Source organism: Salmo salar, chromosome ssa29, assembly GCF_905237065.1.
Source record: "Salmo salar chromosome ssa29, Ssal_v3.1, whole genome shotgun sequence".
Taxonomy (NCBI): Eukaryota; Metazoa; Chordata; class Actinopteri; order Salmoniformes; family Salmonidae; genus Salmo; species Salmo salar.
In genome coordinates, this window is record NC_059470.1 from 24,706,055 (window position 1) to 24,731,373 (window position 25,319).

Consider the following 25,319-nt stretch of genomic DNA (forward strand, 5'->3'; position numbering starts at 1 on the left):
GTTCAATGTACTGTACTCTAGTGAAGCTCTATTAGTGTGAGGTCAGTATACTGTACTCTAGTGAAGCTCTATAATGTTAGTGTGAGGTCAATGTACTGTACTCTAGTGAATCTCTATTAGTGTGAGGTCAATGTACTGTACTCTAGTGAAGCTCTATTAGTGTGAGGTCAGTATACTGTACTCTAGTGAAGCTCTATTAGTGTGAGGTCAGTATACTGGACTCTAGTGAAGCTCTGTAATGTTAGTGTGAGGTCAGTATACTGGACTCTAGTGAAGCTCTGTAATGTTAGTGTGAGGTCAGTATACTGTACTCTGGTAAAGCTCTGTAATGTTAGTGTGAGGTCAGTATACTGTACTCTGGTGAAGCTCTATTAGTGTGAGGTCAGTATACTGGACTCTAGTGAAGCTCTGTAATGTTAGTGGGAGGTCAGTATACTGGACTCTAGTGAAGCTCTGTAATGTTAGTGTGAGGTCAGTATACTGGACTCTGGTGAAGCTCTGTAATGTTAGTGTGAGGTCAGTATACTGGACTCTAGCTAAGCTCTATTAGTGTGAGGTCAGTATACTGGACTCTAGTGAAGCTCTGTAATGTTAGTGTGAGGTCAGTATACTGTACTCTGGTGAAGCTCTGTAATGTTAGTGTGAGGTCAGTATACTGTACTCTAGTGAAGCTCTATTAGTGTGAGGTCAGTATACTGTGCTCTAGTGAAGCTCTGTATTGTTAGTGTGAGGTCATTATACTGTGCTCTAGTGAAGCTCTGTATTGTTAGTGTGAGGTCAGTATACTGTACTCTAGTGAAGCTCTATTAGTGTGAGGTCAGTATACTGTACTCTAGTGAAGCTCTGTAATGTTGGTGTGAGGTCAGTATACTGTGCTCTAGTGAAGCTCTGTATTGTTAGTGTGAGGTCAGTATACTGTACTCTAGTGAAGCTCTATTAGTGTGAGGTCAGTATACTGTACTCTAGTGAAGCTCTGTAATGTTGGTGTGAGGTCAGTATACTGTGCTCTAGTGAAGCTCTGTATTGTTAGTGTGAGGTCAGTATACTGTGCTCTAGTGAAGCTCTGTATTGTTAGTGTGAGGTCAGTATACTGTACTCTAGTGACGCTCTATTAGTGTGAGGTCAGTATACTGTACTCTAGTGAAGCTCTGTAATGCTGGTGTGAGGTCAGTATACTGTACTCTGGTAAAGCTCTGTAATGTTAGTGTGAGGTCAGTATACTGTACTCTGGTGAAGCTCTATTAGTGTGAGGTCAGTATACTGTACTCTGGTGAAGCTCTATTAGTGTGAGGTCAGTATACTGTACTCTAGTGAAGCTCTGTATTGTTAGTGTGAGATCAGTATACTGTACTCTAGTGAAGCTCTGTAATGTTAGTGTGAGGTCAGTATACTGTACTCTAGTGAAGCTCTATTAGTGTGAGGTCAGTATACTGGACTCTAGTGAAGCTCTATTAGTGTGAGGTCAGTATACTGGACTCTAGTGAAGTGCTGTATTGTTAGTGTGAGGTCAGTATACTGTACTCTAGTGAAGCTCTGTAATGTTAGTGTGAGGTCAGTATACTGGACTCTAGTGAAGCTCTATTAGTGTGAGGTCAGTATACTGTACTCTAGTGAAGCTCTAATGTTAGTGTGAGGTCAGTATACTGGACTCTAGTGAAGCTCTGTAATGTTATTGTGAGGTCAGTATACTGTACTCTAGTGAAGCTCTATTAGTGTGAGGTCAGTATACTGGACTCTAGTGAAGCTCTATTAGTGTGAGGTCAGTATACTGTACTCTAGTGAAACTCTGTATTGTTAGTGTGAGGTCAGTATACTGGACTCTAGTGAAGCTCTGTAATGTTAGTGTGAGGTCAGTCTACTGTACTCTAGTGAAGCTCTGTAATGTTAGTGTGAGGTCTGTCTACTGTACTCCAGTGAAGCTCTGTAATGTTAGTGTTAGGTCAGTATACTGTACTCTAGTGAAGCTCTGTATTGTTAGTGTGAGGTCAGTATACTGTACTCCAGTGAAGCTCTGTAATGTTAGTGTGAGGTCAGTATACTGTACTCTAGTGAAGCTCTGTAATGTTAGTGTGAGGTCAGTATACTGTACTCTAGTGAAGCTCTGTAATGTTAGTGTGAGGTCAGTATACTGTACTCTAGTGAAGCTCTATTAGTGTGAGGTCAGTATACTGGACTCTAGTGAAGCTCTATTAGTGTGAGGTCAGTATACTGTACTCTAGTGAAGCTCTGTTAGTGTGAGGTCAGTATACTGTACTCTAGTGAAGCTCTGTAATGTTAGTGTGAGGTCAGTATACTGTACTCTAGTGAATCTCTGTAATGTTAGTGGGAGGTCAGTATACTGTACTCTAGTGAAGCTCTGTTAGTGTGAGGTCAGTATACTGTACTCTAGTGAATCTCTGTAATGTTAGTGGGAGGTCAGTATACTGTACTCTAGTGAAGCTCTGTTAGTGTGAGGTCAGTATACTGTACTCTAGTGAATCTCTGTAATTTTAGTGGGAGGTCAGTATACTGTACTCTAGTGAAGCTCTGTTAGTGTGAGGTCAGTATACTGTACTCTAGTGAATCTCTGTAATGTTAGTGGGAGGTCAGTCTACTGTACTCTAGTGAAGCTCTGTAATGTTAGTGTGAGGTCAGTATGCTGTACTCTAGTGAATCTCTGTAATGTGTGTGTGGAGGTCAGTATACTGTACTCTAGTGAAGCTCTGTAATGTTAGTGTGAGGTCAGTATACTGTACTCTAGTGAATCTCTGTAATGTTAGTGGGAGGTCAGTATACTGTACTCTAGTGAAGCTCTGTTAGTGTGAGGTCAGTATACTGTACTCTGGTGAAGCTCTATTAGTGTGAGGTCAGTATACTGGACTCTAGTGAAGCTCTATTAGTGTGAGGTCAGTATACTGTACTCTAGTGAAGCTCTGTTAGTGTGAGGTCAGTATACTGTACTCTAGTGCAGCTCTGTTAGTGTGAGGTCAGTATACTGTACTCTAGTGAAGCTCTGTTAGTGTGAGGTCAGTATACTGTACTCTGGTGAAGCTCTATTAGTGTGAGGTCAGTATACTGTACTCTGGTGAAGCTCTATTAGTGTGAGGTCAGTATACTGGACTCTAGTGAAGCTCTATTAGTGTGAGGTCAGTATACTGGACTCTAGTGAAGCTCTATTAGTGTGAGGTCAGTATACTGTACTCTAGTGAAGCTCTGTATTGTTAGTGTGAGGTCAGTATACTGGACTCTAGTGAAGCTCTGTAATGTTAGTGTGAGGTCAGTCTACTGTACTCTAGTGAAGCTCTGTAATGTTAGTGTGAGGTCAGTCTACTGTACTCCATTGAAGTACTGTAATGTTAGTGTGAGGTCAGTATACTATACTCTAGTGAAGCTCTGTAATGTTAGTGTGAGGTCAGTCTACTGTACTCTAGTGAAGCTCTGTAATGTTAGTGTGATGTCAGTCTACTGTACTCCAGTAAAGCTCTGTAATGTTAGTGTGAGGTCAGTATACTGTACTCTAGTGAAGCTCTGTAATGTTAGTGTGAGGTCAGTATACTGTACTCTAGTGAAGCTCTATTAGTGTGAGGTCAGTATACTGTACTCCAGTGAAGCTCTGTAATGTTAGTGTGAGGTCAGTATACTGTACTCTAGTGAAGCTCTGTAATGTTAGTGTGAGGTCAGTATACTGTACTCTAGTGAAGCTCTGTAATGTTAGTGTGAGGTCAGTATACTGTACTCTAGTGAAGCTCTGTTAGTGTGAGGTCAGTATACTGTACTCTAGTGAATCTCTGTAATGTTAGTGTGAGGTCAGTATACTGTACTCTAGTGAAGCTCTGTAATGTTAGTGGGAGGTCAGTATATTGTACTCTAGTGAATCTCTGTAATGTTAGTGGGAGGTCAGTCTACTGTACTCTAGTGAATCTCTGTAATGTTAGTGGGAGGTCAGTCTACTGTACTCTAGTGAATCTCTGTAATGTTAGTGGGAGGTCAGTCTACTGTACTCCAGTGAAGCTCTGTAATGTTAGTGTATGGTCAATATACTGTACTCTGAAGGTCTTGACTCATCATCTAACATTGCTCCCTTTGTTGTTCAGAGGATCTTATGAGAGGGGAAATGGTTCAATGGTTTATTCGAATCCCAGTTAGCTTTTGCCAAAACAGCAGCTATTCTTCCTGGGGTCCACACAAAAACAAAAAACATGTCATATAGCAAAACACTGATACACTGATAGACAAGAACAGTAACACAAATTTAAAATACAACGAGATGACCATTTTAGCAAATGTTCTTTCTTACTCAGAACAACTTACAATGTACCCCTTATCACACCCACAATCGCTGTTTAATGTCTAACCCATTGAGCCACATGGATAAGCTAATAGTCAGGGGCTTTAATTTGTACTGTAGTGGTAGAATAATGCCCCAAATGATTGCTTCCACAACGTCATTGTTAACAGACATCTATTCAAATTCCCTCTCCCATCCTATAGCTGCTCGCTGCTCTCCAGTTGGGAAATCTTATGAAAAGTGACAAAGCCTGTTTTGTTTCATTACAACACAAGTTAGCTCTTGCTAAGTGAGTGTTCTGTGCTGTCGTTAGGGTCATACTGAGGTCATACTGAGGGGTCGGGTATTTTAGACAGGTAGCAGGAAAACACATTGATCAAATTCTGTACCGTGTAAGAAAGGAAAACCACAAAAGAAAGGTTGATGGGTATATTGGCAGCAAAACTCTTCGAGAAAGATGGCAGGGAATGAGACTGAAAGAGAATGGGAAGCAGAGCCCCTGAAACAACAAGAGCTCCAGTTTAGTGGATCCTCTCAGCACTGTTCTGAATGACAGCTCTCCAGCCTTTTAAGGAGTTGGTATTTTATCAATTGGACAGCCAGTTGAAGACTGGAGTAGGGAGTGTAGGCAGTGGGTCAGATTTGAACCCACCCCAGCACTGTTACGTGTGCGTTCTGAGGGCAGCGCCACTGATCGCTAGACCATTGAGACTATGTCGCTCTACTGTTTTTAGACCTGGGAAACCCGTCTGTAAAGAACCTGTGGGCACCAACCCCTTACTTCCAGTACCTCTCTTTACCCCTACATTTAGTGAGCGATGTTCCAGTACTTTGCATGTTCAACTTAAATAAGCCGCTTTTTACCTTCCCGTTCACAAGCTTCATTCCAATACTTAAAATGTTTACACAAGTGTTTGCTTGGTGTTCTGCCAGACTGTTTTAAATAAGGAAAGTTAGACAGATGGGGCCTACAACAGTAGTAACAAGCATTCAGTGTGAAAAACCTGGTCTATGTAACCCCAGCCTTGTGGTTATTGTTAAGAGAATGGTTGTTTACAATCTACCATTGTAGGTTTTTGATGTCTTAGAACAAATATTATTTTAAGTTTATTTGTGGAAATCGCAAAACCTGCAGAAATATGAAAGAGAAATTAACCCAATATTATTCATACAATAAACTCATCAACATGTATACTCAACAACTTTAGCTACTACTAAGAGCTTTTCACACCACTGAGCGGAGCTGGCCTGGTTACACATCCATCATAGCTGTTGGAACTGTGCTGAAAGAGATCTCCTCCATCTCTCTCGTTCAGCCTCTATCACTTTCTCAGTCATCTACAACAATCAACTGATCTCTCTCACTATCTGTCCCTCTCTCTCTCAGTACTCTGTCCATATCTCTCACTATCTGTCCCTCTCTCTCTCTCAGTACTCTGTCCATATCTCTCACTATCTGTCCCTCTCTCTCTCAGTACTCTGTCCATCTCGCTCATTCTCTGGCCCTCTCTCAGTACTCTGTACATCTCTCTCACTATCTGTCTCTCTTTCTCTCTTAGTACTCTGTCCATCTCTCTCACTATCTAGCTCTCTCTCTCTCTTAGTACTCTGTCCATCTCTCTCACTATCTGGCTCTCTCTCTCTTAGTACTCTGTCCATTTCACTCACTATCTGGCTCTCTCTCTCAGTACTCTGTCCATCTCTCTCACTATCTGGCCCTCTCTCAGTATTCTGTCCATCTCTCTCACTATCTGGCCCTCTCTCAGTACTTTGTCCATTTCACTCACTATCTGGCCCCTCTCTCTCTCTCTCTTTCTCTCTCTCTCTCAGTCCTCTGTCCATCTCTCACTATCTGGCCTTCTCTCTCTCTCAGTACTCTGTCCATCTCTCTGTTTTTGATGTTCTCTCTAGACTCCCATGTGTACAGTCTGGGACTTCTGCCAGCTCCCCCTGGCATCCTTAGTCAACCACTTCATCCCTTCATCCCTCCATTCTTTCCTACCCCTGTCCCTCTATCCCTCCCAGGCAAACACATTCAAGGGCCCTTCATCCCCTTCCAGCACCCTTTCAAACACAGACACAGATCCAGCCTCCTATTTCCTCACTGGACATCAGAGGGATAGTTTAGGTGTGATTTCCATGAACCCTATCCAACCATAGACTTTTACTTTATATTTTCTTCATACACTAATTTAACAATAAGCTTTATTGAACCAATTTGCACTTTACTTGGACCAAACATGCAATCTTGAAGCTCAAGAAGACCAGTGTGTGTGTGTGTGTGTGTGTGTGTGTGTGTGTGTGTGTGTGTGTGTGTGTGTGTGTGCGCCTGCCTGCCTGCCAGCCATCATTCAAACCAAAAGGCTGTGGGCAGAGCCAAGGGTTTCCCAGGTAACAGTGATATGTTTGTTACCTTTGTTCAGGTCATTCAAAGTCTCCTTTTTCAATGTTGTCATCAGGTCATAGCTGAACTTTCCGCTTTTAGACTTTTCAATAGGCAATTGTTTTAGCAAGTATTGCCTGTGCCTGTTAAGTTCTATTCACATTTTACATGTTCTATTCTCAGCACAGTGTATATCTGGGATTTTGGGGGATGTTTATTGGGAGCATTTTACTTGATGATTGTTCTTAAAAGTTGCCCATATGCCAATAGGACCCAGTTGTTGTAATTGTGGGTCTGAAAAGCTAGATCCTTTGTGAAAAACCAAAATCTAGGAGACAACCTTGCACTCAAATATACATGACACTTCAACTTTTGGGAATCAATTAGCTGACTTCCTACTTTAATGTTAAGGACGGTAAACATGAAAATGTCTCCATTCTTTGCCATTAGATTATTAGAGAAAATAATGTGTGCAAAGGAGAGGAATCGTCTTCTCATAGTAGTAGTTCAATATTCACATATGTACCTCCCTACCCTCTCTCTCTCCAGGCACTACCCCAAGCAGTCCTTCACCATTGTGACTGACACCCCAGAGAACTTGAGACTGAGACATCAGAGTGAATTGCAGAGCCAGGTGAGATGGCCTTCAATTTTTGTGTATGTTGTCAAATTCACATCACTTTCAGGTGCTGGGCTGGAAAACACATCGTAATAATGAAGGAACTAGAGGATCCAAACTTCTATGTCGTCACAAAGGTGTAATATGTAGCCACACCAGTGAAACGCCACTCCCATGTTTTGCTCCTTTACTAGACCTCCCTTTCTGCCTGTATCTGGCTGTCAGATCCCTAACTTGCCTGTACTGGGACACACAGCCAGGGCCCATCTGTCAAAGAAACACAGACACACTGGGTGTCTGTCCACGTGCCAGTCCTTTGGCTCAGAACACAGCCAAAAGGAAGAGACAGGAACGTCAAAGAGAAGGAGGGAGGGAGAAGGAGGTGGGGGAGGGAAGGGAAGGAAGGAAGGAAGGGAGGGTGGGAGGGAGGGGAGGGGAGGGAGGGAGGGAAGGAAGGAAGGAAGGAAGGAAGGAAGGAAGGAAGGAAGGAAGGAAGGAAGGAAGGAAGGAAGGAAGGAAGGAAGGAAGGAAGGAAGGAAGGAAGGAAGGAGGTCACAGGATCTGTCTGATTTAGTTTACCCTGAATCTCCAGTCTACAGAGAGCTGTATTGCTTTCATTCTGCAGTCATAAACACTGCGGATCATCTAAAGGCATCAATCATGTGCCTGGAGACACGGATAGCTTTATATGTATTCACAAGCAAGACTCTCAGCGATTCCTCTGTAATGATGAGCTTCTGACTATCAGAATCATCAAGGTACTCTCATCATCCTCTTCATACAGATTATGGGATTGTATAACTTTTATTAATCATCAGCAGCTTCCATTCCCCCACTCTCACATAGGCTCATGTATCCATAGCCACTGATCAAATGATGTACTCTATAATTACAGAACATTTGATTGTTAGTTACTTATACGTGCCATTTAGCAGAGGTTTTTTATTCTTACAGTAGTGCGTGCATACATTTTTGTGTAGGTGGCCCCAGTGAGAATCGAACCTACAATCCTGATATTGGCATTGCCATGCAACTGAGCCACACACAATCACTTTACTGTATGTCAACATTCATCCAACTGTATCAGTGGATTAGGGTTTATTGCACACACACTGTAACAACCAGTGGATAGGAAAATACCATCTTGTCTCTGCTTCGCACACAAGCAATCCATTCTTTGGCCTGTTTTTTGGAGCACATTCTCAAAGGCGGTGGCGCGTCAGTAATTTGGTTATTTAAGCTTGAGGTAACTAATCTAAGGGGCCGATAGGGCTCTGGCTCCACTGGTTCTATTTACATGGCCCCAAAGAGATAGGATCAAGTGTTTAAAAAATTGTTGTTGGAGTATCTATTTTAACATTCCTACTCCTAATTTCGAACTACACCAGTAATTGTTTCTACCTGTTTCTTTTCGGTGCATCACAATCTTTTTTAAAGTATTTTTTTAAGGAGAACAGAATTCCGATCTCCTTAGGTATTTTTATTATTTTGATGACAGGATATGAGCAGAAGCAGGGAGACAAAGTAGAGGGAGCATGAGGCTAATGCGGGGATCGGTAGAGACTCTGAGATTGAAAATTGTATATCAGTCTCTATGTGACCAGTAGAGACTCTGAGCTAGAAAATGGTATATCATACACTGCAGTTGAGGAACAATGGGAAAGTAATTCTGCTTTTGAAAGTTGATACAATTTTAACCCCACTTTTGAGAAAATGGCCCTTGAATGTTTGGTACACCTACTGGAGAGCTCTTCTTTGTCTAAACCCAATCGGTATCGTTCACACGCCTTAGCCCCACCCATCTCTTTAAGGATTTACATATGAGGCCATGTGCTAAACAGAGTGAGTAGTTTAGTAAACAACCAAAGATTAAGACTAAAGTGGTAAAAGTAGTAGCCTACAATAAGGAAAAACTCCAGGTAAAGATACGAGTCTAGACCTTGGCCTATATCCTAATCTGACTTTGGTGCAAATCATGTTGTTCTTCACATTAACCTGTCTGGTAAACACACACTATATCAAGTAAATTGAAGTTTATTTGTCACATGCACAGGATACAGAAGGTGTAAATGGTACAGTGAAATGGTTACCTGCACAGTAGCACTATCAAAAACAGGAAGTGCCCAGATAAAAATATAGTATAAATATTGTATAATTATTAGATGAAGCTTACCTGACACACTTGTCTAAATTGATGGGTCATGTGAAGGATATGCTATATTACAACCTTAATTCGGTGACTAACATTTGGTGTGATATTTGCTGTAACTTGGGCCTACACTAGAAAATCAGACAGCCTGTTAAGTGAGGGTGGAGAGATGAAGTAGTATAGAGGACATTGTCAGAACAAGTTGTCTTCTATGTCAGGGGGACAGTCATACTGTACTCACTCCCTCTAAACTAGGCTCTCTAGGTATGGCTGTTAGCTTTTAGCCTGAAACTGGCTCACATCTGGGTAATTTCTAGACACAACATGTCAGTCTTTCTGGTGCAACGCCCCGCCCATGCCCTAGAGGAGTCGGTCAACAATGTCTGACTCTTATGTCACCTTTCACGCCTGATTTCCCTTGTTTTTTTTTCTCCTTCTTCTCCTTTGTTGTAGCCCGAACAACAATGCAGACATACTGTACAAAATAGACCACATTTTGGGGCATGTCTGGCAACTGAATATTTTCAAAAAAACGTACTATAAATCACCATTGTCTGAAGCTGTCATGTTTGGTAGCATGTTTTGGCAGCAGATTGTTGGTTCACTGAGGGACAGCTTTCCACTCAGTGGTCTCCAGAAGGAGTCAGGCTATGTCCCAGGCCAGGGAGAGGGGCATCTCTCTCTCACACACATACACACACACACACACACACACACACACACACACACACACACACACACACACACACACACACACACACACACACACACACGCACACGAAATACAGATGTCTATCCAACACTCCAGTCTCTCACTGACAGAACTAGCTCTTGCACATTGAGTGTTCATCCTCATTTGTGTTTTGTCCTATGAGTGTGTGGTGGCATCGGTGCCTTCACTCCTGATGCACTTACAGCTTTTGTCTGTTAACTGGCCTGGGATAATCCTCCCTCTCTGTCCCCTCAGAGTGCTGTCCTAACTGGCTGAGTGACCCTGACACAGTCACTGAGATCATGTTGGCCCCTGCTCATTATTGTCTGGCGGCCAAGCACCCCGACAATGGCCGTGCAGTTTCCCCCTCTGTTACCAGATGGTCTGAGATGCTATGTGTCAGAGAAACCATGTGAGGTGGCCATGCCCCCCTCTATAATCAGCCCACAATTCTTTGCAAACCCAGTCGGTGATGCCTACTCATATCGATCCCTGTCCTCAAACCCGACTGAGGACATCCTCAGTGTAGAGCAACAGCCAGATCTGTGTGTATTATTGCCGTCTCTCTTGGCACCAGCCATGGATGCTGTAATAAAAGGAACTGTTATTACCTGACAGTATAATTTACCATCAGAGATTTACTAGAGTAATTTACACCGGTGTCTCTCTTTCTCTCTGTCTCTCTGGCGGTCAGTGTGAGTGAGGGACTGTGCTTATCGACTATCACGGAGGAGCAAAGCAATGCCTTTCTCACCACATCCATTCTACTGTTGTTTACCACGTACAGCACCTGCCCTAGAGCCACAAATAAACACAAGCCTTTTTTACACCAATTGAGATGCTCTGTTAACGTATCTACCTGACTGTTTCCATCAAAGCACACTGGTACACTATGAAACGTCTGCATAATGGATCTATTATGTAATGTACATCTGTACATCACAGGAGGTTGGTGGCACCTTAATTGGCGAGGACAGGAATGGTGTCAAATACATAAAACATATGGTTTGTGTTTGATGCCGCTCCATTCCAGCCATTATTATGAGCCGTCCTCTCCTCAGCAGCCTCCACTGCTGTACATCTCACACTTTTCAGTGAGTCACCCAGCAGATCCCAGAGCTGAGAAGACTGCTGGATTTAATTCATATGGTTCTTGATGTGTAACAGGGTGGCCAACCCTAGCTCTTGGTGAGCTTCTAGCTACGTGTAGTAGGTATGCAGGCATTTTCTCTAGCCCTGCTGAGTATGCAAGCTTAGTGGAACGTACTGCCCCTCGTCCCAGCCATTCCCTTGTGCTGTCTGAGAACCTCAGCCAGTCCCTCAGCCAGAAACATGAATGTCTGGGATATTTATCAACCTGTGTTTTTCTAGCTTTAATTTGACATGCTAATGATATGAGTCATAAATCACAGGTTGAGCCTTACATAACAGTAGCAATAATAGACTATTAATACTGAAGGACAGAATATCGCCACTGATAGGCTACTTTGAGAGAAATCAGCTGAAACGTGTACATTAAAGCCATTTGGGTAGACTGATAAATGAATAACCCATTCTGTCCATGAGGTTTACACTCTTCATTATTGTAGGCCTCAGTAGCCTAGCTCTGTCTGTTCGTGTTTGTATGAATTATACAGTAGGGTGTAAAATGATTGACACCCTTGATAATGATGAGTAATAATGACTCTATAAAATAAATTATTCAAATACTGAGCTATACTGTATGCACTTTTTTGTTGTTGAAATTATATTATTTTATACTAATACAATTGCTCAGAGAAAGAGATTTTGTTGAATATGTAATAATTTATGCCGATGACGTGGATGTCGATTAAAGCAGCACCTCTCTGATTCAGAGGGGTTGGGTTAAATGCGGAAGACACATTTTCAGTTGAATGTATTCAGTTGTACAACTGACTAGGTATCCCCCTTTCCCTTTGCTTTTCTTTACTATCCTATATAGCTAGCAGTCTAGTGATGTATGAATTATTCCTAGTGTGCCCTTGACAAAGTATAATTATTCCACACAATAAGATAACGATCAGGTGATAACGATCATACTTTATGTAAAAGCTTATGTCATGATATGAGACTTCAAAGTGTTGGAGAATAATGCTCTCAAAACTCCAATAGTCAAAGATGAAGGTTTAATTCTAATTCTAATTTGCATTTACTATGTTCCCTACACAAAGCTATTGTATAGTGTGGGTATCTACAAGATGAACGGCTTTGAATCAAGAATCATTTTGTCGGAATTGTTGTCTTGCTCTTTAGCGATGAGAGGGACTACAAAACAACTGTCATTTTAAATATTTTCAGAGATTAAATGGCACCAAGAAAACACCTAAACTAACCGGCTTATTTCCAAACAAAACACTTAATTTGATTTAGACCAGCCTCTTTTTACCCCGGTATCTTCAGTTCAAAACAGCAGGCTCTCTTTCCCATCACAACACTTGTCAGACTATTGTGTTGCAGCTTAGAACCACCGTCGAAAGGAAGGATTTTCATATAGCAAAGTTTTATGACTAAGTCGTTTTTCAAATCTCATCGCTGTCTCTTGTTTCAGGTGAAATACAAAAAGGACTTTGAGGATAGCAAAGGCAGAGGCTTCAGCATTGTATCTGACACACCAGAGCAACAGAGACTGAGGAAGACACAGGAGCAGATCAGTAATGTATGCTTCTGTGTGGTCACTTCCTCTATATCCTCTGGTCTCCATGGTTACCCCTCTTTCCCCTCCTTCCTCTTCCTGTCCTTGTTACCTCATCACACCCCTGACCTTAGTGTGGGTGTCCTGTTTGTACTGTTGTGGGGAGTCTGTCAATGTTACGTAATGTGGAGGAATGGAGGAGAGGAAAGTGTGTGTGTGAGAGAGAGAGAGAGAGAGAGAGAGAGAGAGAGAGAGAGAGAGAGAGAGAGAGAGAGAGAGAGAGAGAGAGAGAGAGAGAGAGAGAGAGAGAGAGAGAGAGAGAGAGAGAGAGAGAGAGAGAGAGAGAGAGAGAGAGAGAGAGAGAGAGAGAGAGAGAGAGAGAGAGAGAGAGAGAGAGAGAGAGAGAGAGAGAGAGAGAGAGAGAGAGAGAGAGAAGTGGAGCGTGAAAGCTGGACGAGTGTGTGAATCAGAGGGTGCATTTTGGTCACTGAGCGAAATCACGGGTTTGCACAACACACAAACATACACACTCAACATACAGTATGCTCCTTTCTCTCTCTTTCTTCTTATCTGGTCTTATCAACTCCTTATCTCTCTTCTGTATCACAGACTACATTGAAATAATACACGTACAGAATGTCTACCTTTTCATAATGACACCCACACATGCACACACTACAGAACTGGTAAGTGCACGAGGGGCCTTCACACGGCCAGCCTCAGTTTATGTAGATGACATATAACAGTTAAGCGGTGCCAGTGAACATCCCTGTCCCAACCCCTCGACTCAAGAGTATGCTGAGACCAAATGTGCCACCAAACGAATTCAACACTCCTATCAGGTGAGAAATCTACCTCGGGTGCATCTCAATAGTCTAATTTGGCTTCCTCTCCTCGTCTCGTTTCCCTTATCTGCTACATAAGACAGTGTGGGTGAATCCACATGGGGGATTCCTACTAGGGAGGTCCTGCTGTCAAGTGTTTTCAAATCAGTTCAAAGGAAAGGAGAAAAGGAAAGGACACTGCTTTAGACTGATGACATTGTCTCTTGTCTTGGGTCCCCATCAATACAACACACTAGGGGCTCTATTCAGTCCTTGGCGCTGAAGATCCGCTTCATAGCACGATTAACAATTAAAGGCAATGTTCCCACCATCGCTGAGACTTCACTCATGGTAAACGCTGCATATGTCAGGAATTACCTTTACATTTTAATGCAGGTCTTCCGCGATACTAAAGTGATACGGATTGAATCCAGCCCTTACTCTACTGTATGTTATGTGTCTAACTAATTCCACGGAGGGCCGAGTGTCTCCGGGTTTTCGCTCCTCCCTTGTACTATATTGATGAAATAAGGTCACTGATCAGTTAGGAACTCTCCTCACCTGGTTGACTAGGTCTTAACTGGACACACTGAAAGGAGAAACCAAAAACCAGCAGACACTCAGCCCTCCATGGAATGAGTTTGTCACCCCTGTTGTATGTGCTCTCACCATATCTGATTTTAGTGCCCGCAGGTCCTCCAGGGGGAGGATAGGGTTACGGGCGCCATCGTCCCAGATGTTCCACATTGACCCACTGCTGATCCAGGTAAGCGAGCCCCACTCACTGCCCAGGGCCAACTCGCCTGACCGTGTGATTGCATTATTCCGCTGTGTAAACCCACCCGGAGAGTATTACTGTGGATACATCTACCTCCTTCATTAACTAACACATCAGAGCACACGTGGAGGGCACTCTGAAACCAACGCTTGGTTCTGTTACCAGGAGGACACTGAAACCTATAGGAAATTCTTTGTTGTTCTGTTGTTTTTTACTCTAAAAAGTGCTATCAGATAGGAGCATATCAATGCTGCTAGTCTAATCCAAATACCAGTTTAATAAATATTTATTATACAACATCCATTAAATGCCTGTGTGTGTCATCTAGCACTTTTGGCAGGTTTTCAGGGCCTAAAACCAGCGTGCCAGAGCATGAGACATCTATCCTTCTGCTAATGCTACAATATCCTCAGGTTTAGCTGCTAATGCTAGTTAGTGGCTAATGCTACATTACCCTCAGGTTTAGCTGCTAAAGCTAGTTAGCAGCTAATGCTACAATATCATCAGGTTTAGCTGCTAAAGCTAGTTAGCAGCTAATGCTACAATATCCTTAGGTTTAGCTGCTAATGCTAGTTAGCAACTAATGCTACATTAGCCTCAGAACAACACGTACACGGTTGACTTGTATATGAATGCTATAGTACTGAGACAGGGTTGAATGCCTTCTGTTTCTGCATCATGGCTAGTATGACGCAAAGAATACAGAGCGGTGGCCCCCCAAAATACACATCCACTCCCCCACTTCTACCACACTGGCCCAGAATCCTCTGGTGTGGTTTTCAACCACATCTGGGTTGTTACGGGCTCTTTTGAGCTGCACCACGCCTACCAGTCTTACCCTGTTATCAAATCCCAAACAACATGGAAAAACATGCATGGGGTTATTTATACAAACAGTCTTCCCATATGCATCAGCAACTTCATCATACATACAGTTGAAGTCAGAAGTTTTATGAAGAGAATATATGCTGTGTAATATATGCATTTTCAGATCATATGTACTGTAGATTTTAATGTATGTGTTCTTGAAAAAGATATACAGTTGAAGTCGGAAGTTTACATACACTTAGCTTGGAGTCATTAAAACCACTCCACAAATTTCTTGTTAACAAACTATAGTTTTGGCAAGTCGATGAGGACATCTACTTTGTGCATAACACAAGTAATTTTTCAAACAATTGTTTACAGACAGATTATTTCACTTATAATTCACTGTATCACAATTCCAGTGGGTCAGAAGTTTACATACACTAAGTTGACTGTGCCTTTAACCAGCTTGGAAAATTCCAGAAAATGATGTCATGGCTTTAGAAGCTTCTGATAGGCTAATTGACATAATTTGAGTCAATTGGAGGTGTACCTGTGGATGTATTTCAAGGCCTACCTTCAAACTCAGTGCCTCTTTGTTTGACATCATGGTTAAATCAAAAGAAATCAGCCAAGACCTTTGAAAAAAACTGTAGACCTCCACAAGTCTGGTTCATCCTTGGGAACAATTTTCAAGCACCTGAAGGTACCACGTTCATCTGTACAAACAATAGTACACAAGTATAATCACCATGGGACCATGCAGCCGTCATACCGCTCAGGAAGGAGACGCGTTCTGTCTCCTAGAGATGAATGTACTTTGGTGCGAATAGTGCAAGTCAATCCCAGAACAACAGCAAAGAACCTTGTGAAGATGCTGGAGGAAACAGGTACAAAAGTATCTATATCCACAGTACAACAAGTCCTATATTGACATAAGATCGTACTTTTTGGAGAAATGTCCTCTGGTCTGATGAAACAAAAATAGAACTGTTTGGCCTTAACGACAATCGTTATGTTTGGAGGAAAAAGGGGGAGGCTTGCAAGCAAAAGAACACCATCTCAACTGTTAAGCAGCGGAGTGGCAGCATCATGTTTTCAGGGTGCTTTGCTGCAAGAGGGACTGGTGCACTTCACAAAATAGATGGCATCATGAGGATGGAATATTATGTGGATATATTGAAGGAACATCTCAAGACATCAGTCAGGAAGTTAAAGCTTGGTTGCAAATGGGTCTTCCAAATGGATAATGACCCCAAGCATACTTCCAATGTTGTGTCAAAATGGCTTAAGGACAACAAAGTCAAGGTATTGGAGTGGCTATCACAAAGCCCTGACCTCAATCCCATAGAAAATTTGTGGGCAGAACTGAAAAAGCGTGTGCGAGCAAGGAGGCTTACCAACCTGACTCAGTTACACCAGCTCTGTCAGGAGGAATGGGACAAAATTCACTCAACGTATTGTGGGAAGCTTGTGGAAGGTTACCTGAAAAGTTTGACCCAAGTTAAACATTTTAAAGGCAATGCTACCAAATACTAATTGAGTGTATGTAAACTTATGACCCACTGGGAATGTGATGAAAGATATAAAAGCTGAAAGAAATAATTATTTCTGCTATTATTCTGACATTTCACATTCTTAAAATAAAGTGGTGATCCTAACTGACCTAAGACAGACCTAAGAATTTTTACCTGATTAAATGTCAGGAATTGTGAAAAACTGAGTTTAAATGTATTTGACTAAAGTGTATGTACACTTCTGACTTCAACTGCACACGGACATGCAGTAGCTGTTTTGAATTATCCTTAATTTGAACATTACTGGATAGAAATCCCTTTTGTGTTGCGGTGATTATGGGACTCATTTTCCTTTTAATCTAACCAGAAAATACATTTTTATTTGGGATTTGTTGTTTATGTTAATGCTGTCCATAGGAGGGGTGCTAGTCCCACTCTAAAGGCTGTCCCATCCCTGTTTCCCCCCTCTGTGATCTCCATGGCCAATCTAAAGCATTCCTTAGCCCTTACTCTCCTGATACCCCCAGCCACTGTGTTGCACTGTGGCATTTAGAACTTGTGCCCCTTCTAAAAGAGTAGGATTACCTGTTATATTTTCTTATTTAACCTTTATTTAACTAGGCAAGTCAGTTAAGAACAAATTATTATTTACAATGACAGCCTAGGAACAGTGGATTAACAACAGATTTTTACCTTGTCAGCTCGGGGATTTGATCTAGCAACCTTCCGGTTACTAGTCCAACGCTCTAACCACTAGGCTACCTGCCACCCCACCTGTGTGAATACAGGATGAGTAAATTCTGAATAAATACATTTTAGCTATTGTCATGATCATGTTAAGAAACAAACATAAGGTGACTTACTGTAAATCAAGGATTTTAGTTTTCATAATGCATCCCCTGCTAACGGACCGAGGTAGTGGAGTTACAATCAGTACTTTATAAATAGTGCTGACTTGATGTGTCAAAAGCACAGGCTTTTGTGGCTCTGATGTAAAATGTGACTAAATGGAAAGTAGCGATAGTGTTCACACGAGGTGAAGTGCAGCAGTGACCACATGATTGGCCCTCAGGGATCTTTGTTTTGGATTTTTCTGCAAGCGATGTTGACAGAGCTTCAAAGGAGACAATGATGGGTCGAAAATGTTACATTTTATCTCTCGATTTTGGCAGTTTGGTTCCCCTTTGAAATGGTTGAGTGAACTTAGCGGCCAGATGGCTGCCCTATTAAGCCAGCATCTGACACCCTGCGAAAAAAACTAGTACAAATAATTTTGGCTCATGCCACCCTGTTCATGCTACTATATGGACGGGCCTGTTCATGCTACTGTATGGACGGGCCTGTTCATGCTACTGTATGGACGGGCCTGTTCATGCTACTGTATGGACGGGCCTGTTCATGCTACTGTATGGACGGGCCTGTTCATGCTACTGTATGGACGGGCCTGTTCATGCGACTGTATGGACGGGCCTGTTCATGCTACTGTATGGACGGGCCTGTTCATGCTACTGTATTGACGGGCCTGTTCATGCTACTGCATGGACGGGCCTGTTCATTCTACTGCATGGACGGGCCTGTTCATGCTACTGTATGGACGGGCGCACTATTCTTGCAGCCCAAACCTCACTCCACAATGTAAAGTCCAAACCAGAGGTTTTGTTTTCTTCCAAATACTTTGAGCATTTTAATTAAGCCTGCCTGGAGTGCCAGATGGTAGGGGGTTGCACATTTGGGACCATTCCATTGATTCCAGCTCAATCTGGCCAAGCTAAAGTGTTTAAAAGAAAACAAATACAGATTGAACCCAGTTCTCGTGCAACATCATTGTCTTCAAAAATGACCCTCTAAAGAGCAGTGCATATTGTGAACCACATTACTGAAGCCTCACTACCTCCAGCATATAATCTGCCATAGTGACCTGCAGTGCTATTTAGGCGAGAAGCCTAATGAATGACTTTCACAGTCAATGTGGTGCTCATCTATCTCGGGAATGTCGTGTGTCACAGGAGAACCCAACCAGAGACCTACAAGGCTTCTCCTCTCCAAACCTAAAGGACTGCTAAGATGTTATTTGCTCCATAGTACTACAATTCAATGAACTCGAATTGATTGACACTAATTGATGGTTGAATTGCTACAGTCCACACCCTTGGCTTCCCTGGGCCGTATGAATAACTCTGTCAGCGATGGAGAAGGGTTTAGGTCACTGACAGTACTCTCAACTGTAAATTATATTGATGAGCTGGCAATATCATCCCAGTTTACCTTTGCTGGTAGTCGTGGCAGAATTGTAAAAGTATGTTTCTATTAGATTAGACAGTGGCCAGGGATGACACATGGCTGTCAGTGATTATGTTTTCCACTGTAATAGCCTCGACTGTGTTCAGTACCCCAAAACATGCACATTTTTTGCTGTTTCCTAGACTCTAGACTGTACTGATTGCAGAGTAGAAGGGTGGGTGGACATGAGGTAATGAGGGTGATGACTGATTTCAGTCAGAAAAGCTTAACCCTTCACAGTATCCTATAAATTAACAATAAAACCCTCTTCCTGGGGGTTTATTATGAATCCCCATTAGTTCCTGCCAAGCAGCTACTCTTCCTGAGGTCCAAACACATTAAGGCACTTACATTACATATAAAACAGTACATCATATAACATTATTACACCATGACATGTTTAAAATACAAAATGTATAATACCACCACACAACAATTTTACTAATAGCCCTTGCATGCTCTACAAACAATATTAAATTGTTTTGTCCTTTTTGTGTCTTCAAAATCCCTAACAATTTTTTCCCCTAACACATTTACTCAGAAGTAAACACATTGGTTTCAGTTCCTCTCAGGTAAACCAGAGAAAGAGAAGTACTGTATAGCAAGCCTGAAATTCACATATTCATCTACACAGCGAAACAAGTATTATATAACTCAGGGGTGTCAAACATACGGCCCGCGGGTGGTTTGAGCTAAAAGGTGAGGGCTCTATTGTGTTGAGGCTGATAAAAGGTGAGGGCTCTGCTACCACAGCTCTGCTCAGTGCCTTTGAGATAAGAGCCAAGGCACATGACCGCATGCAGGAAGAATAGGGCCTTCTTTACCTGACTGCCCATGGACGACCTCTCTGCTAATAGGGAGTGCAGACATGTTGCTAGAGCTATTGACTGGCACACTGCGGTTCTACAGGATCTAGTTTTGAAACACAGGCATTCTTCAGATTAGAATGTCAATGTGTTATATTTATTTGCCATCTCTTTGACGTTTCTGTGTAATTTCAATGGATAGAAGCCAGGGCATTTCTTTGTCTTTTAGAGAACTGTAATTTACTGTATGCTGACAACTTTGCACCTGCAAGTGAATTTCCTCATATTCCATCTTGGCAGGATACATAATAACAACAAGTGCTGCTTGTTGCAACATGAGTCACTGGGCCAAATTGACTTTCCTCACTGTAGACTCACTGGTATCAAGATTTGGTTCCAAATGGGTCTGTCATCCAGTTAAAGCTATCTAGCTTTCTTTGTGCCAAACAAACCCAATGCTACCCTATTCCACTACATATAATAAGAGGAGAAAACCTCCCACAGGATTGGTGCCTAAAGCCCTACAGTGAGGGAAAAATGTGAGAGACAGAACAACAACAAAAAAATCCTGAAAAACGCATGTCAAAAATATTATAAATTAATTTGCATTTTAATGAGGGAAATACGTATTTGACCCCTCTGCAAAACATGACTTAGTACTTGGTGGCAAAACCCTTGTTGGCAATCAGAGGTCAGACGTTTCTTGTAGTTGGCCACCAGGTTTGCACACATCTCAGGAGGGATTTTGTCCCACTCCTCTTTGCAGATCTTCTCCAAGTCATTAAGGTTTCGAGGCTGACGTTTGACAACTCGAACCTTCAGCTCCCTCCACAGATTTTCTATGGGATTAAGGTCTGGAGACTGGCTAGGCCACTCCAGGACCTTAATGTGCTTCTTCTTGAGCCACTCCTTTGTTGCCTTGGCCGTGTGTTTTGGGTCATTGTCATGCTGGAATACCCATCCACGATCCATTTTCAATGCCCTGACTGAGGGAAGGATGTTCTCGCCCAAGATTTGATGGTACATGGCCCCGTCCATCGTCCCTTTGATGCGGTGAAGTTGTCCTGTCCCTTAGCAGAAAAACACCCCCAAAGCATAATGTTTCCACCTCCATGTTTGACGGTGGGGATGATGTTCTTGGGGTCATAGGCAGCATTCCTCCTCCTCCAAACACGGCGAGTTGAGTTGATGCCAAAGAGCTCCATTTTGGTCTCATCTGACCACAACACTTTCACCCAGTTGTCCTCTGAATCATTCAGATGTTCATTGGCAAACTTCAGACGGGCATGTATATGTGCTTTCTTGAGCAGGGGGACCTTGCGGGCGCTGCAGGATTTCAGTCCTTCACGGCGTAGTGTGTTACCAATTGTTTTCTTGGTGACTATGGTCCCAGCTGCCTTGAGATCATTGACAAGATCCTCCCGTGTAGTTCTGGGCTGATTCCTCACCGTTCTCATGATCATTGCAACTCCACGAGGTGAGATCTTGCATGGAGCCCCAGGCCGAGGGAGATTGACAGTTCTTTTGTGTTTCTTCCATTTGCCAATAATCGCACCAACTGTTGTCACCTTCTCACCAAGCTGCTTGGCGATGGTCTTGTAGCCCATTCCAGTCTTGTGTAGGTCTACAATCTTGTCCCTGACATCCTTGGAGAGCTCTTTGGTCTTGGCCATGGTGGAGAGTTTGGAATCTGATTGATTGATTGCTTCTGTGGACAGGTGTCTTTTATACAGGTAACAAGCTGAGATTAGGAGCACTCCCTTTAAGAGCACTCCCTTCACCTCGTTACCTGTATAGAAGACACCTGGGAGCCAGAAATCTTTCTGATTGAGAGGGGGTCAAATACTTATTTCCCTCATTAAAATGCAAATCAATTTATAACATTTTTGACATGCGTTTTTCAGGATTGTTTTGTTGTTATTCTGTCTCTCACTGTTCAAATAAACCTACCATTAAAATTATAGACTGATAATTTCTTTGTCAGTGGGCAAACATACAAAATCAGCAGGGGATCAAATACTTTTTCCCCCTCACTGTATATTTAGGGGTCAATTATGGTAATAGTCAGGTCTAAATTAGGGATATTGAATGTTAATGCAAATTAATTGTGTCCTGCATCCAATCAGCTTGTTTGGAGACTGAGTGGGAGGATGGGAGTGTAAAGCGCTCTGGTAATATTATTCTCATGCCAACTCCTCCATATCTGCTTTATTGGCCTCAACTTTGCACTCCCCTCCACTGATCTCTTCATTCTGTCATGGTTACCCTTAAGGTCAGGCCAGTGAAGGTTTTTTGTAAGGTTGAAGGTTAAGGAGGGTGTTTCCTTTTTGGACTTGCACTTGTTATCTCAAATAACTAAAATACTTTGGTTATTAGAGGACATGTCTGGATTGGGACATTCCATTCAGTGTGCGACACCTTTCCTGAACCTCCTCACCCTCCCACCCTTAAGACTGGCCCTCTGATTCACATGTACGGCATCACCATTGATAACGCCCTAAGTGGGGTCTAAATCGGGAAAGCGGTGATGATAAGGAGTACCCAACATAGAGTCGAGAGGGAGAGTTGAGCCAGAAAACGAAATCCTTGCAGAACAGCGTTTTGACTCTTAGGCTGGCCACATTTACATTACCTGCCTCAAAACCATCTATTTTGTGTGTTTTACTGTTTTCTTTACCCAGAAGTCACCTAGATGGAAGAAACGTCAGAGGAAACAGGCAGCTTGATGGAAGAAACGTCGGAAAAAGCTCTCACCTCGATGGAAGGAAAATTGGAGGAAACAGTCACCTTGATGGAAGAAACGGTCACCTTGATGGATGGAACGTTGGAGGAAATGGTCACCTTGATGGATGAAACGTCGGAGGAAACGGTCACCTTGATGGAAGAAACGGTCACCTTGATGGATGGAACGTCAGAAGAAACGGTCACCTTGATGGATGGAACGTCAGAGGAAACGGTCACCTTGATGGCGGGAACGTCAGAAGAAACGGTCACCTTGATGGATGGAACATCGGAGGAAATGGTCACCTTGATGGAAGGAACGTCGGAGGAAACCGTGTCGGGAGAAGCAGTGGTGGGCAAGCGTGCTACAGGACGAGTCACCTGGATGGAAGAACCATCGGAGGAAACGGTGCTGGGAGAAGCAGCGGTGGACGAGCATGGCACAGAAGGGGCAGTCGAGGTGAGAATGCCAGTTGGCATTGCCCTGGCCTGTGTCTTTCTGATGACCTTGGCACAGACTGGCACGCTTTTCTAAAGCTGCGGGGGGATTTATACCTACTGTAGCTATGTGCTTTGTTCTCCTATCAGGCCTTGACTGCTAAGCCCGTCTTGCGCAGACCCAGTGTGCATGTCGCCAGGAGGTGCAGTGTTCTAGCAAGTGACGTAAGTAGGATTCATCCTCTGTGTTCTCTAATACAGCCTGTTGTAATTGTGCGAAGTTGTGGCAGGATTCACTGCAGTGTCCAGTAATGGGTGATAGCCACCTGTAAAGGATTTGGAGGAAAGCCCTTGAGGGATTTAGTCATGCCTACACCACAGCACCACAGATGAAGAGGCTTGTTGGCCAATCTGGGGATAATTAATCTGGACTGAAATGAGAGGGTGGACCCTTTTTTGTGCTCAACACCCCTAGGAGATAGAGATTACTATGGAAGCTAAACTCAAAGAGAGTTGAGTCTGGCGTCTGAAGGTGTCCTAAAATAGTACTTCTATTACTAGACAGGAAAGGCACATGGGAACCAAACAAGCCTAGAAATGTATAGATTAGATCAGAACTCCCTCCCTCTGCTCCAACTCAGAAGATAACTTTACTTTTGAGTAACCATGGTGATACGATCCCTCAAATGAAATTAGTTCTTTATGGCTTTCAAAAGGAGGGAAGTACAGTTTGTGCTGCCTGCCCATTAGATAAGAAGCCATATCTAGTAAAGAAGAACGTAGCAACTATTTTGGATTTCAGCTGCTTATCATTCAGAAGCCCCCGCCCCCTCATTTTTCCTTTGGTCATATGGAGAAAAAAAGTGAGGGCGGGATGACTGGTTAGAGAGGTTTGCGATTGGCCATTTGAATGTTTCCTTGTTGTCCGTCAACATAATAAACTAATTATTTTGCACCATGAAGCTGCATAATTACTTATTAACCATCTGTGATGTAGAATAATTCCGACATGTCTCAAAGTGCTCTTTAATTATGACACCCACCACTTAGTGGAGATAAAACTTTTAGCAACTGCTGGCCATACAATTTCACACGAGCGGAGAAGCACTCTGGCTATTTGAATACTTTTGGCAGGAAAAATAAATTGTTGAAACATGATTACAGGACATAAATAATTAACATTCTGACACTACAGTATATTACTTCCGCGTAGTTTTATTATATTTCGTGTTCTCTTTTCCTCTCTCTTCAGTGTCTGAGTCCCCTAGTTGAATAAATGGAAAGACCATCTCTATTCCCCCCTGTTCTGGAGATGCAGATTTTTTTTGCCTGACTTTTTTCTGGTGAAATGTAGAAGGTCAAATATATGCCCCCATTGTAATGCCATGCTAGTGGTTGGTACAGTGTCCAAATGGAAAAGCATTGATAAGCAGTATCAGCCAGAGGAACAATTGTCTAGCTGAGCTTTTGTCTGCTTCATGCTGTAGCTACAATAGACACTGTAACACAACCGGTACAGTCAGACAACGTGCCAAGCAGACCCATACACTTAAGTTACTGTATTCATTAGTAATGAGCTCTTAGTGCACGGCCACCCATATAAAGTGCCTTATTAGTTTATTAGCTTCCAACTGGCTCATTCATCCACTCTCCTCTCCCTTGTAACTATTCCCCAGGTCGTTGCTGTAAATGAGAATGTGTTATCAGTCAATTTACCTGGTAAAATAAATGTGTCATTACCTAATTACTGTAGCTTGCAATAAGCTTATTTTCAACCATTATGAGGCCCAACATATCAGCTGTCATCCTACAGGTTTTAACCCTTTGCAGACTGTAACTATGTGCTTTGACTCCTGTCAGGCCTCGGCTGCTAAGCCCGTCTTGCCCGAACCCGGTTTTGCCAGGAGATGCAGTGTTCTGGCAAGTGACGTAAGTAGGATTCATCCTCTTTGTTCTTTAATACAGCCTGTTGTTTTTGTGGGAGGATGTGGCAGGATTGGCTCAGTGTCCAGTAATGGGGTGTAGCCACCTGTAAAGGTTTTGGAGGAAAAGCAGCCTGTGTAGATAGCGATATGCTGAAAATGGTATGCTTTGTATCGACCTGTATTTTACTGTTTGTCATGACCATGTTATTAAAATAATAAAGTTGTCCTTCAAATATTGTGGGTGGTGGTGGGCCTAAGAAAGACAAAAGAACAAACATAACCCTGCTACCTGCTACCCTGTAGGTGAAGTACAAGGAGGGTTATGAGAAATCCAAGGCCCAGAACCTCTTCATCCCCGATGTAGAGTTTCAGCATTCCAAGAACATCAACGCTTTCATCTCTGAGGTGAGTTGTGTGTTGCTGACGTCATTCTCTGTCTC

The 25,319-nt window shown here is 42.7% G+C and overlaps 1 protein-coding gene across 15 annotated transcripts in view; it reads left to right on the forward strand.

The window, feature by feature from the left end:
• LOC106590420 (LIM zinc-binding domain-containing Nebulette) overlaps positions 1-25,319 on the forward strand; it is a 111,799-nt gene that overhangs the window by 33,859 nt on the left and 52,621 nt on the right. For 11 of the 15 annotated variants that reach the window (XM_045710534.1, XM_045710538.1, XM_045710535.1 and 8 more), the window contains exons 1-5: positions 13,177-14,373; positions 22,477-22,976; positions 23,105-23,179; positions 24,815-24,883; positions 25,183-25,284. In XM_045710534.1, coding sequence (XP_045566490.1) covers positions 22,488-22,976; positions 23,105-23,179; positions 24,815-24,883; positions 25,183-25,284 — 735 coding nt within the window. In that variant the 5' untranslated portion in view covers positions 13,177-14,373; positions 22,477-22,487. Of the gene's footprint in view, positions 1-7,199; positions 7,285-12,699; positions 12,808-13,176; positions 14,374-22,476; positions 22,977-23,104; positions 23,180-24,814; positions 24,884-25,182; positions 25,285-25,319 lie in introns of those variants that run through there. The other 4 variants (XM_045710547.1, XM_045710546.1, XM_045710545.1 and 1 more) reach the window with 1 other exon arrangement.